General features: G+C 45.2%; 3 protein-coding genes and 1 pseudogene across 5 annotated transcripts in view; all 4 read right to left on the bottom strand.

Moving 5' to 3' along the window:
• PCDHA13 (protocadherin alpha 13) overlaps nt 1-13,212 on the bottom strand; it is a 172,056-nt gene extending 158,844 nt beyond the window's left edge. Inside the window, exons 1-2 of one of the 3 annotated variants that reach the window (XM_038530370.1) lie at nt 10,662-13,212; nt 1,522-1,691 (exon numbers count right to left, since the gene is read on the bottom strand). In XM_038530370.1, coding sequence (XP_038386298.1) covers nt 1,659-1,691; nt 10,662-13,094 — 2,466 coding nt within the window. In that variant the 5' untranslated portion in view covers nt 13,095-13,212 and the 3' untranslated portion in view covers nt 1,522-1,658. Of the gene's footprint in view, nt 1-339; nt 2,924-10,661 lie in introns of those variants that run through there. The other 2 variants (XM_038530368.1, XM_038530367.1) reach the window with 2 other exon arrangements.
• LOC111091928 (protocadherin alpha-1-like) overlaps nt 1-14,375 on the bottom strand; it is a 171,777-nt gene that overhangs the window by 124,707 nt on the left and 32,695 nt on the right.
• LOC111091918 (protocadherin alpha-4-like) overlaps nt 1-14,375 on the bottom strand; it is a 164,332-nt gene that overhangs the window by 124,711 nt on the left and 25,246 nt on the right.
• On the bottom strand, nt 3,944-5,445 carry LOC119870201 (annotated as a pseudogene).

Here is a 14,375-nt window from a genome sequence, read left to right as displayed (position 1 = left end):
GAGAGAGAGGCAGAGGGAGAAGCAGGCTCCATAGGGGGAGACCGACGTGGGACTGGATCTCGGGTCTACAGGATCATGTCCAGGGTCGAAGGCGGCGCTAAACCGCTGAGCCACCCGGTCTGTCCTCAGTGTATGGTTTTTAATGATTCACAATTGGAAGACGAAACACAAAAGTCAGCTATAAACTTAAAGTGCTAAGTTCTGAAAAATAAATAAGAAATACTTGCAGATCTCTAGAATGAGAAAAAAAACTATAAAGGCACCGTCTGAGGTAATAAGAATTCTTTTTCAGACTTCAAAAATAAATAGATAAAAGAATAAAATATTTGAGTAACCCACCTTTCCAGAGGACTGCAAAGAAGCTTGTGGATCTTCAGTTGCATTTAGAGATCCGGGACACGGAGGCAGGCTGGGGCTGAAGGCCATGAGGTCGGCCTTGGGCGGGCCCTCCCCAGAGCACACCCTCTGCCGCCTCTGCTGCGAGTACGACCAGCTCCCCACCGCGCTGGAGCACACCAGCGTGGGCTTCCCCGGCCCGCACGCGCCCTCGCTGGGCGGCGCCGAGCACCGCAGCGCCGTGGACAGCAGCAGCGTGAGCACCAACAGGCTGGACACCGCGCAGATGGCGACGATCAGGTACACGTTGACGTCCACCAGCGCCGCGCCCGCGCCCGCGCCCGCGCCCGCGCCGCCCGCCAACACCCGCGACGACGGCCTGGGCGCCTGGCCGCTCTCCACCAGCGACAGCAGCACAGTGGCCGTGGCCGTCAGCGCCGGCTCGCCGTGGTCCTTCACCAGCACCAGCAGGCGCTGGCGCGGCGCGTCCGCCTCGTCCAGGGCGCGCGTCGTGCTGATCTCGCCCGTGTACAGCGCCACGCGGAACGGGCTGCGCGCGCCCCCCGCCGCCGGCTGCAGCTCGTACGACAGCCACGCGTTGTAGCCCGAGTCCGCGTCCACCGCGCGCACCTTGGCCACCACGTGGCCCGCGCCCACCGCCCGCGACACCGGCTCGCTCAGCGCGCCGCCCCCGCCGCGCGCCCCGGGCAGGGGCAGGGGCAGGGGCAGGGGCAGCGGCAGCAGCGCGGGCGCGTTGTCGTTCTCGTCCAGCACGAACACCTGCAGCGTCACGTTGCTGCCCAGGGGAGGCACGCCCGCGTCGCGCGCGCTCACTTGGAACTGCAGCAGCTCCAGCTCCTCGTGGTCCAGCGGCTGCAGCGCGTACACCTTGCCGCTCTCCGCGTGCACCGACACGTAGCTCGACAGCGCGCGCTCGCCCACGCGCCGCTCCACCAGCGAGTAGGACACCAGCGCGTTCTCCTGCGCGTCCGCGTCCCGCGCCGACACCGTGAAGATGTGGCAGCCGGGCGGGTTGTTCTCCTTCACGAACACCGTGTACTCGGGCTGCGCGAATGCCGGCGCGTTGTCGTTCACGTCGGCCACCTCCACGGACACGCTGGCCGTGGCCGACAGCGAAGGCGAGCCTCCGTCGCGTGCGGTCACTACCAGAGCGTAGTTCGCCACGCTCTCTCTGTCCAGGGCGCTGTCCAGCACCAGCGAATAGTAATTCTTGAAGGTGGACACCAGCTTGAAGGGGACTTGGGGTGTGAGTGAGCAGGTCACCTGCCCGTTGGCGCCAGAGTCACGGTCGGACACGCTGATCAAGGTGATGACTGTGCCGGGTTGAGCATTCTCTGAGATAGGGAGAGACAGGGAGGTAACAGTCAACTCTGGAGCATTATCATTAGCATCCAAAACTTGCACAAGAACTGTACAATGACCAGCTAGTGGTAGGGAGCCTTTATCGATTGCTTCCACTCGAAGTTTGTAGGTTTTGCTTTCTTCAAAGTCGATATGTCCTATTGCTATAATTTCTCCACTTACGGCATCTATGTAGAATTTAGATTTTATATCTGGGGAAATGTCACTAAAGAATGAGTAAATAATATCCCCATTCAAGCCTTCATCCAAGTCTGAGGCATTAAGTTTAATTACCAAAGTCCCATTGGGGACGTTTTCTGGTAATTTCACAGCATAGAGTGTTCTATCAAAAGCTGGGGCGTTGTCATTGGCGTCCAGCACTTTGATGAGTAACTGAACGGTGCCAGTCAGCTCAGGTTTGCCTCTATCAGTGGCCGTGAGCAATAAATGAAGTTCCGGAGATTGCTCCCTGTCTAAAGGCTTCCGTAATACAAGTCCAAGAGGCTTTACCTGTTCGTCATTTGTTGGCACGTCCAGAGAGAAAAATTCGTTGGGGCTCAGTCTGTAAGTCAACAGCGCGTTCTCCTCAATATCTGCGTCGGAAGCGTCCTCTAGTGGAAACCGAGAGTCAAGCATCCTAGATTCGGCTATAAACAGGTACTTTTGTGTCTCGGGGAACACAGGCGCATTGTCGTTAATGTCCTTCACCTCCACCTCCACATGGAAAACCTGCAGCGGCCTGTCCACGATCACCTCCAGGTGGATGCTGCACTCCAGAGTCCTCCCACACAGCTCCTCGCGGTCGATCCGAGAATTCACAAACAAAATGCCATTCTGCAGATTTACCTCCAGAAGGTCCCCGTGGCCTTTGGACGCCAGTCGGAAAAGGCGCGGCACCAGCTCCGCCAGCTCCAGCCCCAGGTCCTGGGCGATGCGGCCCACGAAGGTGCCGTGTTTGGCCTCCTCCAGGACCGAGTAGTGGATCTGACCGCTCGCGGGCTCCCAGGCTGTGAGCATCATAAAAAACAGCAGTAGCTGCCGGTGCTCCCGATCGCCTTGATTTGAGCACACCATTTCAAATTAATTGTTTTTTTTTTTCATTCAAATCGTAACTTGTCTCAAAATTTGGAGGAATCGTATCTCTTCCTTACCATCCTGAAGTGCTCGCCATTGTTCATCATCCGCTTAGAAAAATAGAGTGGAGTCTTTCCAATATGAAAACGGATGACTTAGTTTTGGCTTGAATGAGAAAATTTCGCGGTAAAGAGCGACATCATGTGGCCAAATAGTAAGTACTAACTACAAATAACTACAAACTTTTTATTAATAAATGTGAAATTTTATTTTAACCTCTGATTCCCCCCCCTTCAGTTTAGCTACAGCACAAGACAACACTTCTCACGCCTGCTGAAAGCATTAAGAGACTTAACTTCTAAATATTTAGTGTGACCATAACTGCGGTCTCCTTATGCCTTGAGGCATCAAGGATCAAGTCCCACATCGAGTTCCCTGCGTGGAGCCTGCTTCTCCCTCTACCTGTGTCTCTGTGTCTCTGCCTCTCTCTCTCTCTCTCTCTCTCTCTCTCTCCATGAATAAATAAATGAAATCTTAAAAAAAAGAATTTATAAACTCCGTTCCAAAAGTTCATAGTACTTATCTCTTTATTATTTCCATCTTTTCTAATCCTCACATTTCATGAACATCTACCTTTTTTTACAACCTCCAATTTAATTTAGATTATTTATTTCATAACAAATTTATTTCATTAAATATTGGTACCCATCTGTCATACTTAGGGCAGTCTTTAATCAAGCTTGGGGTGTTTTTTTTTTAATTTTTATTTATTTATGATAGTCACAGAGAGAGAGAGAGAGGCAGAGACACAGGCAGAGGGAGAAGCAGGCTCCATGCACTGGGAGCCCGACGTGGGATTCAATCCCGGGTCTCCAGGATCGCGCCCTGGGCCAAAGGCAGGCGCCAAACCGCTGCGCCACCCAGGTATCCCTTGGGGTGTTTTATCCTTTTTAATTTTACTTCACAGAGCAAATTTTCTTGAATGTATTACTTTCCAAGTTTGATATGTGCCTAAAAGAGCTTTTTCCAACTTGCATATGTTTTTAATTAGCACAAAAATGGACAATAAAACCACATAGGCATACCAATTTATGTACTAATGCTAAGAGCATGTACACATTTTTAAACCACATTTCTCATACTTAATTGTCTTTAATACCATTTAGTCATATAATTCATAGTGGTATAAGTTTATAAAAATGTTTAAGACTGATTGATAGTCCTAACTTAGGTGTCCTTTTGAAATGGAGAATAGAGGAGCTAGTTATGAATTAAATAGTATTTCAGGATGGCATGTTGACTATAAACTCAAAAGGTACACAGATATCAATTCTATAATTAGTAAATATGAATATAACTTATTTAAGCTTACTGGTTCACATTTTTTAAAGCATCCTCATTTGTTTAAAATTAAGTATTATAAATGGTTCTTGAAAGTCTATTATGGACATATGAGTCCAACTAATTGGGGGCCACAGGGGTGAATTATGTGACCATCCAAATTAGAGCCTGGTTTAGAGTTAAGAAATCAAACTACATTACAAAAAAGTTACAGTCATAGGTAACATAATCAGCCACTCAGATAATACAGCTTCCAAAGCTCATATCATCCTGGTGACCCTCCTTTACTTTTGACTTACACATAACCTTTCTTTTGAATAAGCAAAAAATATAAATGTTCACCAAAATCCGGGAAGTCACTGAATTCAATTCTGAATGATAATATCAATTCCGAATGATAGTAGTTTTAGCATTTCATATTACAGTCACTTTCATTACACATATTTTCTTCATTCTAGGTCAAGGTGAGGTAAAATAGGAAGAATATGATTCCCAAATGCAGAGTCTTGAGTTTTGAAGCATCCAAATGAATGTGCATGTGCATGCTGCAAAGCTATCTTTTGCTGGGCTGCAATATGCTGCTGCTCGGCATGGCCTGGAAGTCCTTTTTTTTTCCAAAGAGAGAGAGAGAGCATGGGAGCATGTGCACACAGGAGCATAAGTGGGAGAAGGATAGAGGGACAGGGAGAGTGGAAATCTTAAGCAGGCTCCACACTGTGCTCCATTTTACAACCTGAGATCATGACCTAACCTGAAATCAAGAGTCAGATGCTTAACTGAATGCGCTACCCAAGTGCCTGTGAAAGTCCTTTTAAAAAAAAAGATTTTATTTATTTATTCATGAGAGACAGAGCTTTGGTGGAGGGAGAAGCAGGCTTGAGGCGTTGACAGGATCTCAGGATCCCAGGACCTGAACCAAAGGTAGAGGCTCAACCACTGAGCCACCCAGGTGCCCCTGAAAGTCCTTCTTAAGAGAGAGTCTAGCTCTCTCTTAGAGTGCATTGCTAGTTCCAAGATGATTGGTTGAAGATTGATTACACTAGTAATTTTCTTCCCTCGTTGTCCAGTTCTGCCAAGATAGCAACTCTGTTTTTGTTTTGAAAACCTTGTCCTGAAGAGTTTGCTGACATGTTCCAATTTTCTGTTCCAACTATCTTCAGTGGCAATGAATTTAGCACTAATCACTAGGGCCATTAGAGGGATTTCCTTGCTGTGGGATGGCATTCTAAGGGATATGACCACTTAGATGCTTGCAAAGGAAGCCCAACAGTAGAGTATACAACCTTCTGGTCCTCCTCTGAGCTTCTGCCTTCTGACTCTGCCTACATGAGTTTTAAATATTGCCGCTATCCTGGAGTATTGTAATAGCTTCTTACTGTGTTGTCTTGCCACAACCTCATTTATCCTTTACTAAATCCTGAAAGTCATCTTTCTGAAAAACACCTTTTATCCCAGTTGTTTCATACTTTCAGTTTTCAGAAGACTGTAGAGGTGAGTCAAAATTTCTTACTCTAGTGTTCTAACTTATCCAAGAGATTTTTCTCTTACTACTTTTCCTGCCTTATCCTATACTCTTCCCTGTAAGAACCATATGTTTTGACCAAAGTAGACTATTCTGTTTCTAGACACATTGCAATTTTCTGTGTACTCATTTACTTAAGTTCATCTGTTCCCAAGAATGCCCATCATGTTCAGTATTCCTCTCTCAGAGGAACTTGTCCATTTCTAAAAAGATTTGCTTAGAAAGAGAATCTCAGGGCAGCCCACGTGGCTCAGCAGTTTAGCGCCACCTTCAGCCCAGGGCCCAATCCTAGAGACCTGGGATTGAGTCCACATCAGGCTCCCTGCATGGAGCCTGCTCCTCCCTCTGCCTGTCTCTGCCTCTGTGTGTGTGTGTGTGTGTGTGTGTGTGTGTGTGTGTGTGTGTGTGTCTGCCTCTGTGTGTGTGTGTGTGTCTCATGAATAAATAAATAAAATCGTTTTAAAAAAATAGAAAGGGAATCTCAGGCAGACTCCGTGCTCAGTGTGGAGCCTGATGTGGGGCTTGACATTCCCCAGAATAGATCACAAATTGGGTCACAAATCAGTCCTCAACGGATACAGAAAGATTGAAGTAATACCATGTACTTTTTCTAACCACAGCACTATGAAACTATAAGTCAACCACAAGAAAATATTTGGAAAGACCACAAATACATGGAGGTTAAACAACATGCTACTGAAGAGTGAATGGGTCAACCAGGAAATTAAATAAGAGATTTTTTAAAAAAATATATGGAAACTGGTGAAATGAAAACACGATGGTCCAAAACCTTTGGGATGCAGCAAAAGCAGTCCTACGAGGGAATTTTATAGTAATATCACCCTCCTCAAGAAGCAAGAAAAATCCCAAATAAATAGCCTAATCTTAAACCTAAAGGAGCTAGAAAAGAACAACAAATTAAGCCTAAAGCCAGAAGAAACAGAGAAATAATAAAGATTAGAGCAGAAACTAAAAAAAAAAGAAATAGAAGATATCAATGAAGCCAGAAACTGTTTCTTGAAAAAATTAATAAAACTGATAAACTTCTAGCCAGATTTACTAAAAAGAAAATAGAAAAAGATCCAAATAAGAAACATCACAAATGAGAGAGGAGAAATAACAACCAACACCACAGAAATACAATCATAAGAGAATATTATGAAAAACTATATGCCAATAAATTGGACAACCTAGAAGAGATGTATAAATGCCTAGAAACATATACTGTACCAAAACTGAAACAGGAGGAAATAGAAAACTTGAACAGAAAAATAATCAGCAAAGAAACTGAATCAGTAACCAAAAAAACTCCCAAAAAGCAGAAGTCCAGAGCCAGATGGCTTCAAGGCAAAATCTACCAAATATGTAAAGAAGAGTTAATACCTATTTTTCCCCAACTATTCCAAAAAACAGAATAGGAAGGAAAATTTCCAAACTCATCCCATGAGGCCAGCATTATCCTGATACCAAAACCAGATAAAAACTCCACTAAAAAAGAGAACTATAAGCCAATATCCTCAATGAACATTGATGTAAAAATTCTCAATAAGATACTAGCAAACCAAATCCAATAGTACATTAAAAAAAGCATTCATGATGATTAAGAAAGATTTATCCCTAGGTTGCAAAAGTGGTTCAATATTTACAAATCAATCAATATGATACACCACAAGAGTAAAAGAAAGGGTAAGAATCATGTGATTTGGGATGCCTGCATGGCTCAGCAGTTGAGCATCTGCCTTTGGCTCAGGGTGTGATCCTGGGATCTGGATTCAGTCCCACATCCGACTCCTTGCAGGAAACATGCAGCTCCTTCTGCCTGTGTCTCTGCATCTCTCTGTGTGTGTGTCTCTCATGAAAAAATAAATAAAATCTTAGAAAAAAGAACCATATGATTTTTTTTTCAATAGATGGAGAAAAAGCATCTGACAAAGTATAATGTCCATTCATGATAAAGACCCCCAACAAAGGAGGTTTAAAAGGAACTTACCTCAAATTAATAAAGGCAATCTATGAAAAAACCCACAGCTAATATCATCTTCAATGAGGAAAAAGTGAGAGCTTTTCCTCTATGGTCAAGAACAAGATGAAGATGTCCACTCTCACCACTATCATTTAATGTAGTACTGGAAGCCCTGGCCATAGCAAGCAGACAACAAAAAGGAATAAAAGGCATGCAAATCAGCAAGGAAGTAGTAAAATTTTCACTATTTGCAGATGACATGATACTCTATACAGAAAACCTGAAAGACTCCACCAAAAATATTTTCTAGAATGGATACATGAATTCAATAAAATCACAGAATACAAAATCAATGTATGTACAGAAATCTGTTGTGTTTTTATACCAATAATGAAGCAGCAGAAAGAAATTAAAGAATCAATCCCATTTACAACTTCACTAAAAACAGAAGAATATTCAAAATAAGTCAGTCGAGAAGGCCAATACCTAGAAATAAGCCTAACCAAAGAAGTGAAAAATCTGTATTCTGAAAACTATAATACAATGATGAAAGAAATTTAAGATGACACAAAGAAATGGAAAGATTTCCCCTACTCATGGATTGGAAGAAACAATATTGTTACAATGTCAATACTACCCAAAGCAATCTACACATTTAATGCAGTCCCTATCAAAATATCAACAGCATTCTTTACAGAGCTAGAACAAATAACTCTATAATTTGTATGGGACCACGATAGACCCTGAATAGCCAAAGCAACTTTGAAAAACAAAGCAAAGCTGGAAAGGTAACAATTCCAGACTTTAAGTTACATTACAAAATTGTGGTGATCAAGATAGTATGGTACTGGCACAAAAGTAGACATACAGATCAACAGAACACAATAGAAAACCCAGAAAGTAACCCACAACTGTATGGTCAATTAATGTTTAACAAAGCAGGAAAGAATATCCAATGGGGGAAAAGATAAATCTCTTCAACAAATGGTATTGTAATAGCTTCTCGGCCTTTTGGCTAAGATCAAGTGCAAATAGTATTGGAAAAACTGGACAACAACATGCAAAAAGTGAAACAGGACCACTTTCTTACACAAAAATAAATTCAAAATAGATTAAAGACCTAAATGTGAGACCTGAAATCATAAAAACCCTAGAGGAGAACTCAAGCAGTAACCTCTTTGCCATGGGTCATAGCAATTTCTTCCTAGATATGTCTCCTGAGGCAAGGGAAACAAAAGCAAAAATAAACTATTGGGACTTCATCAAAATAAAAAGCTCCCAGATAGTGAAGAATTCAATCAACAAAAAGAAAAGGCAACCTACAGAATAGGAGAAGATACTTGCAAATGTCATATCTGATATAGGATTGGTATCCAAAACATATTAAGTACTTATAAAACTCAATACCCAAAAATGAAATAGTCCATTAAAAATGGGAGGAAGACATGAATAGACAATTGTCCAAAGAAGACTCCTAGATGGCCAACAGACACAAGAAATGATGCTCAACATCACTTATCATCAGGGAAATACAAATCAAAGCTACAATGACATATCACCTCACACCTGTCAAAATGGCTAAAATCAGCAACACAAGAAACAACAGGTGTTGGCAAGGATGGAAAAAGGCACCCTCTTGTGCTGTAGGTAGGAATGCAAACTGGTGCAGCCATCTCTGGAAAACAGTATGGAGTTTCTTCAAAAAGGTAAAAAATAGAACCACCCTATTATTCAGCAATTGCATTACTGGGTATTTACCCAAGAACACAAAGATACTAATTTAAAGAGATACATGCGACCTGATATTTATAGCAGCATTATCCACAATAGTCAAATTATGGAAACAGCCCAGCTGTCCACTGATTGCTGAATGGATAAAGAAGATGTGGGACCCCTGGCTGGCTCAGTTGGTAGAGCACATGACTCTTGATCTTGGGGTCATGAGTTCGGGCCCCACATTGGGTGTAGAGCTTACTTAAAAATAAATAAATAAAATAAACTTTTTTAAAAAGGTGTGGTATACACAATGGAATATTACTAAGTATAAAAAAGAATGAAATCTTGCCATTTTTAACAATGTGGATGGAGCTACAGAGTATTATGCTACTACTCAAAATAAGTCAGAGAAGGCCAATACCATATGATTTCACTCATTTTGGAATTTAAGAAACAAAACAAATGAGCAAAGGGAAAAAGAAAGAGAGAGAGGCAAACCAAGAAACAGACTCTTAACAATGGAGAACAAACAGGGGGGAGATACGTGGGAGATGGATTAAATAGATGACAGGGATTACGGAGTCCACTTGTGTGTGACAAGTACCAGGTGTTGTATGAAAGTGTTAAATCACTAAATTGTACACCTAAAACTAACATAACACTGTATGTTAACTAACTGGAATTTAAATAAAAACTTCTTAAAGATCTTATTTTATTTATTTGACAGAGAGAGAGTACAATCTGGGGAAGCAGCAGGCAAAGAGAGAGAGAGAAGCAGGCTCCCTACTCAGCAGGGAGCGGGAGGTGGAGATGTATCCCAGGACCTTGAGATCAAGACCTAAGCTGAAGGCAGACACTCAACCCACTGAACCACCCAGGCACCTCTATTATAAAACTATTTTTTTTTGAAAGATGAAGAAATATCTCTCCATGAAAAGCAACACACCAAATAAAATTCAAACATAAGAGACTTGGAGTGCCTGAGGAATGCAGATTTTTTATGAATTGCCTTGACCAAAGTGCGAATTCCCTTGAATTTCCGTTTAACTGCTATTTGCATCAAATGTAAAGAAATGAAAATTCTACAGAATTAATTAGAAAAAATGCTACTACTTATGCCAATTTAAAAATGTACCGCAAATAGATATAATGTCTGATTCCAGGTTATATTAAGACTAATAACCAACCAAAAATAGATAACAATTGTTAACAGAAAAAATGAACAGATGTATATGAAGTAAATTTATTCAAATTTTTAAAATTGAAAAATGTAAAGAGGAATACTAGGAAAACACATTTAACATTTCAAGTATGTATTAACTGTTAATTATGAAAATTCAGACTCACCTTGGTACAATGCTCATCATTTAAATCTTGATGCTCATTCATATCACCCACTACTAGGCAGGGTGGATGACTGGGGCTGAAGGCCATGAGGTCGGCCTTGGGCGGGCCCTCCCCAGAGCACACCCTCTGCCGCCTCTGCTGCGAGTACGACCAGCTCCCCACCGCGCTGGAGCACACCAGCGTGGGCTTCCCCGGCCCGCACGCGCCCTCGCTGGGCGGCGCCGAGCACCGCAGCGCCGTGGACAGCAGCAGCGTGAGCACCAACAGGCTGGACACCGCGCAGATGGCGACGATCAGGTACACGTTGACGTCCACCAGCGCCGCGCCCGCGCCCGCGCCCGCGCCCGCGCCCGCGCCGCCCGCCAACACCCGCGACGACGGCCTGGGCGCCTGGCCGCTCTCCACCAGCGACAGCAGCACAGTGGCCGTGGCCGTCAGCGCCGGCTCGCCGTGGTCCTTCACCAGCACCAGCAGGCGCTGGCGCGGCGCGTCCGCCTCGTCCAGGGCGCGCGTCGTGCTGATCTCGCCCGTGTACAGCGCCACGCGGAACGGGCTGCGCGCGCCCCCCGCCGCCGGCTGCAGCTCGTACGACAGCCACGCGTTGTAGCCCGAGTCCGCGTCCACCGCGCGCACCTTGGCCACCACGTGGCCCGCGCCCACCGCCCGCGACACCGGCTCGCTCAGCGCGCCGCCCCCGCCGCGCGCCCCGGGCAGGGGCAGGGGCAGGGGCAGCGGCAGCAGCGCGGGCGCGTTGTCGTTCTCGTCCAGCACGAACACCTGCAGCGTCACGTTGCTGCCCAGGGGAGGCACGCCCGCGTCGCGCGCGCTCACTTGGAACTGCAGCAGCTCCAGCTCCTCGTGGTCCAGCGGCTGCAGCGCGTACACCTTGCCGCTCTCCGCGTGCACCGACACGTAGCTCGACAGCGCGCGCTCGCCCACGCGCCGCTCCACCAGCGAGTAGGACACCAGCGCGTTCTCCTGCGCGTCCGCGTCCCGCGCCGACACCGTGAAGATGTGGCAGCCGGGCGGGTTGTTCTCCTTCACGAACACCGTGTACTCGGGCTGCGCGAATGCCGGCGCGTTGTCGTTCACGTCGGCCACCTCCACGGACACGCTGGCCGTGGCCGACAGCGAAGGCGAGCCTCCGTCGCGTGCGGTCACTACCAGAGCGTAGTTCGCCACGCTCTCTCTGTCCAGGGCGCTGTCCAGCACCAGCGAATAGTAATTCTTGAAGGTGGACACCAGCTTGAAGGGGACTTGGGGTGTGAGTGAGCAGGTCACCTGCCCGTTGGCACCAGAGTCAAGATCTGACACGCTGATTAGGGCAATAACAGTACCTAATTGAGCGTCCTCTCGGATAGGCAAGGATAAGGAGGTCAATGCAATCTGAGGGACATTATCATTTATATCCAAAACTCTCAATACAACAGTGCAATGACCAGCCATGGGTGGGTGACCTTTGTCTGTCGCGTCAACACGAATTTTGTATAAATTTAATTTTTCAAAATCTAAATTCCCTTTAGTTACTATTTCTCCAGTATTTGGATCTATTCTAAACTGGTCACCAACCATGGCTGGAACAAGACTATTAAAAGAATATGAAATCTCCCCATTCACTCCTTCATCGCGATCAGAAGCATTCAGTCTGATTACTACTGTTCCGTTACCCAAGTTTTCGAAGATCCTTACTTCATATTCAGTCTGTTCGAAACTGGGAGCATTGTCATTCACGTCCAGCACAGTGACCAACACCTGAACAGTACCAGTGAGCTCAGGTTTGCCTTCGTCAGTGGCTGTCAGCAGTAAGTTATGTTCGGGAACTTCCTCTCTGTCCAAGGATTTCCTTAATACGAGCCCAATCTGTGTATTGTCATCACTGTTTGTTTTCACATCTAGGGCGAAGTATTTACTAGAACTTAGTTTATAGGTTAAGATGGAGTTTGAGCCAACATCCGCATCTGACGCGCCCTCTAGTGGAAACAGAGAGTCTGGCAGCCTTGATTCGGAAATCCGCACTCTTTGTTCCTTTAAATGAAACACCGGCGCGTTGTCGTTAATGTCCTTCACCTCCACCTCCACATGGAAAACCTGCAGCGGCCTGTCTACGATCACCTCCAGGTGGATGCTGCACTCCAGAGTCCTCCCACACAGCTCCTCCCGGTCGATCCGAGAATTCACAAACAAAATGCCATTCTGCAGATTTACCTCCAGAAGGTCCCCGTGGCCTTTGGACGCCAGTCGGAAAAGGCGCGGCACCAGCTCCGCCAGCTCCAGCCCCAGGTCCTGGGCGATGCGGCCCACGAAGGTGCCGTGTTTGGCCTCCTCCAGGACCGAGTAGCGGACCTGGCCGCTCCCCGCCTTCCAGGCTGTGAGGATCAGAAGCGAAAGCAGCAGATGCTGAGATCCCAGTCGGCCTTCCAGGGTAATCACCATGTCAAATATTTATTTCCACCAGATGATCTTGTCTCGAAATTAGTATGAAATACTGTATGATCCCGAGTCTGTTAATGCAATTCTTCTGCGCCTGCCATTACTGAGCACTCGTGGAACCAAGAGGTAATCGGAGGAATGTATTTTGCATACTGTAATAACTAGATTAACTTCATGGTAGACAGCGACATCATGCGGCTACAAAGGTAAGAAATGAATTCACATAACATTACAGCGCTAAGCTGTAGTTCTTGAAGTTTAAAAAAAAAAACCTGTTTTTGCCTTACTTTAATAATAAATCTCCTTATATTTGCAATTTGCAGAGCCAGTTTCATCTCGTCTGATTTCTTTTACTAGTGTAGAGTAGGGTGAGGGATCAGATAATTCATCACAAAACTTCTCTTCCAATAATTTAATTACTGTTATCAATCAGTTCAGAAAATTTGTGATCTGAAGTAGGTCTGGGAATTTAAAGTGCAAACTATACTACACTCTGTGTAGAGAAGAACATACATATATTTCTGTTATAGGACATGCTATTATATTTTGCTCTGGGAAAATAATGTAATTTTGTTTATTTTTGAAAAGATTTTATTTATTCATTTGACGGGGAGAGAGAGCACAAGCAAGAGGAGCAGCAGGCAAAGGGAGAGGGAGGAGCAGGATCCCCAGTGAGCAAGCAGCCGGATGTAGGTCTTGATATCAAGACCAGGGGATCATGACTTGAGCTGAAGGCAAATGCTGAAATGACTGAGATACCTAGTTGCCCCAAGAATATAATTTTAAGTTAACAAATTTTATCCATATTTCTAAAATCTTATAGATTATCAAAGTCCATTCTTTCTTTGTTCAATGAATATGAAATACTCCCAAGACTGTTTCTTTTACTTAATAATGGAAGGTGAAATTTTTTTTTTAATTTTTATTTATTTATGATAGTCACAGAGAGACAGAGAGAGAGGCAGAGACACAGGCAGAGGGAGAAGCAGGCTCCATGCACCGCGAGCCCGATGTGGGATTCGATCCTGGGTCTCCAGGATCACGCCCTGGGCCAAAGGCAGGCGCCAAACCGCTGCGCCACCCAGGGATCCCTGGAAGGTGAAATTTTAAGTGCATATTCTTTTTAAAAAATATTTCATTTATTTGAGAGAAAGAGATCACGGCAGCGGGTGAGGGGCAGAAGCAGAAACAGACTTCTTCCTGAGCAGGGAGCCTGAGATGGGACTCAGTCCCAGGACACTGGGATCATGACCTGAGCTGAATGAAGGCAGTTGCTTAACCAAC

Source organism: Canis lupus, chromosome 2 (assembly GCF_011100685.1).
Source record: "Canis lupus familiaris isolate Mischka breed German Shepherd chromosome 2, alternate assembly UU_Cfam_GSD_1.0, whole genome shotgun sequence".
Lineage (NCBI taxonomy): Eukaryota > Metazoa > Chordata > Mammalia > Carnivora > Canidae > Canis > Canis lupus.
This window is presented reverse-complemented; position numbering and strand designations above follow the sequence as displayed.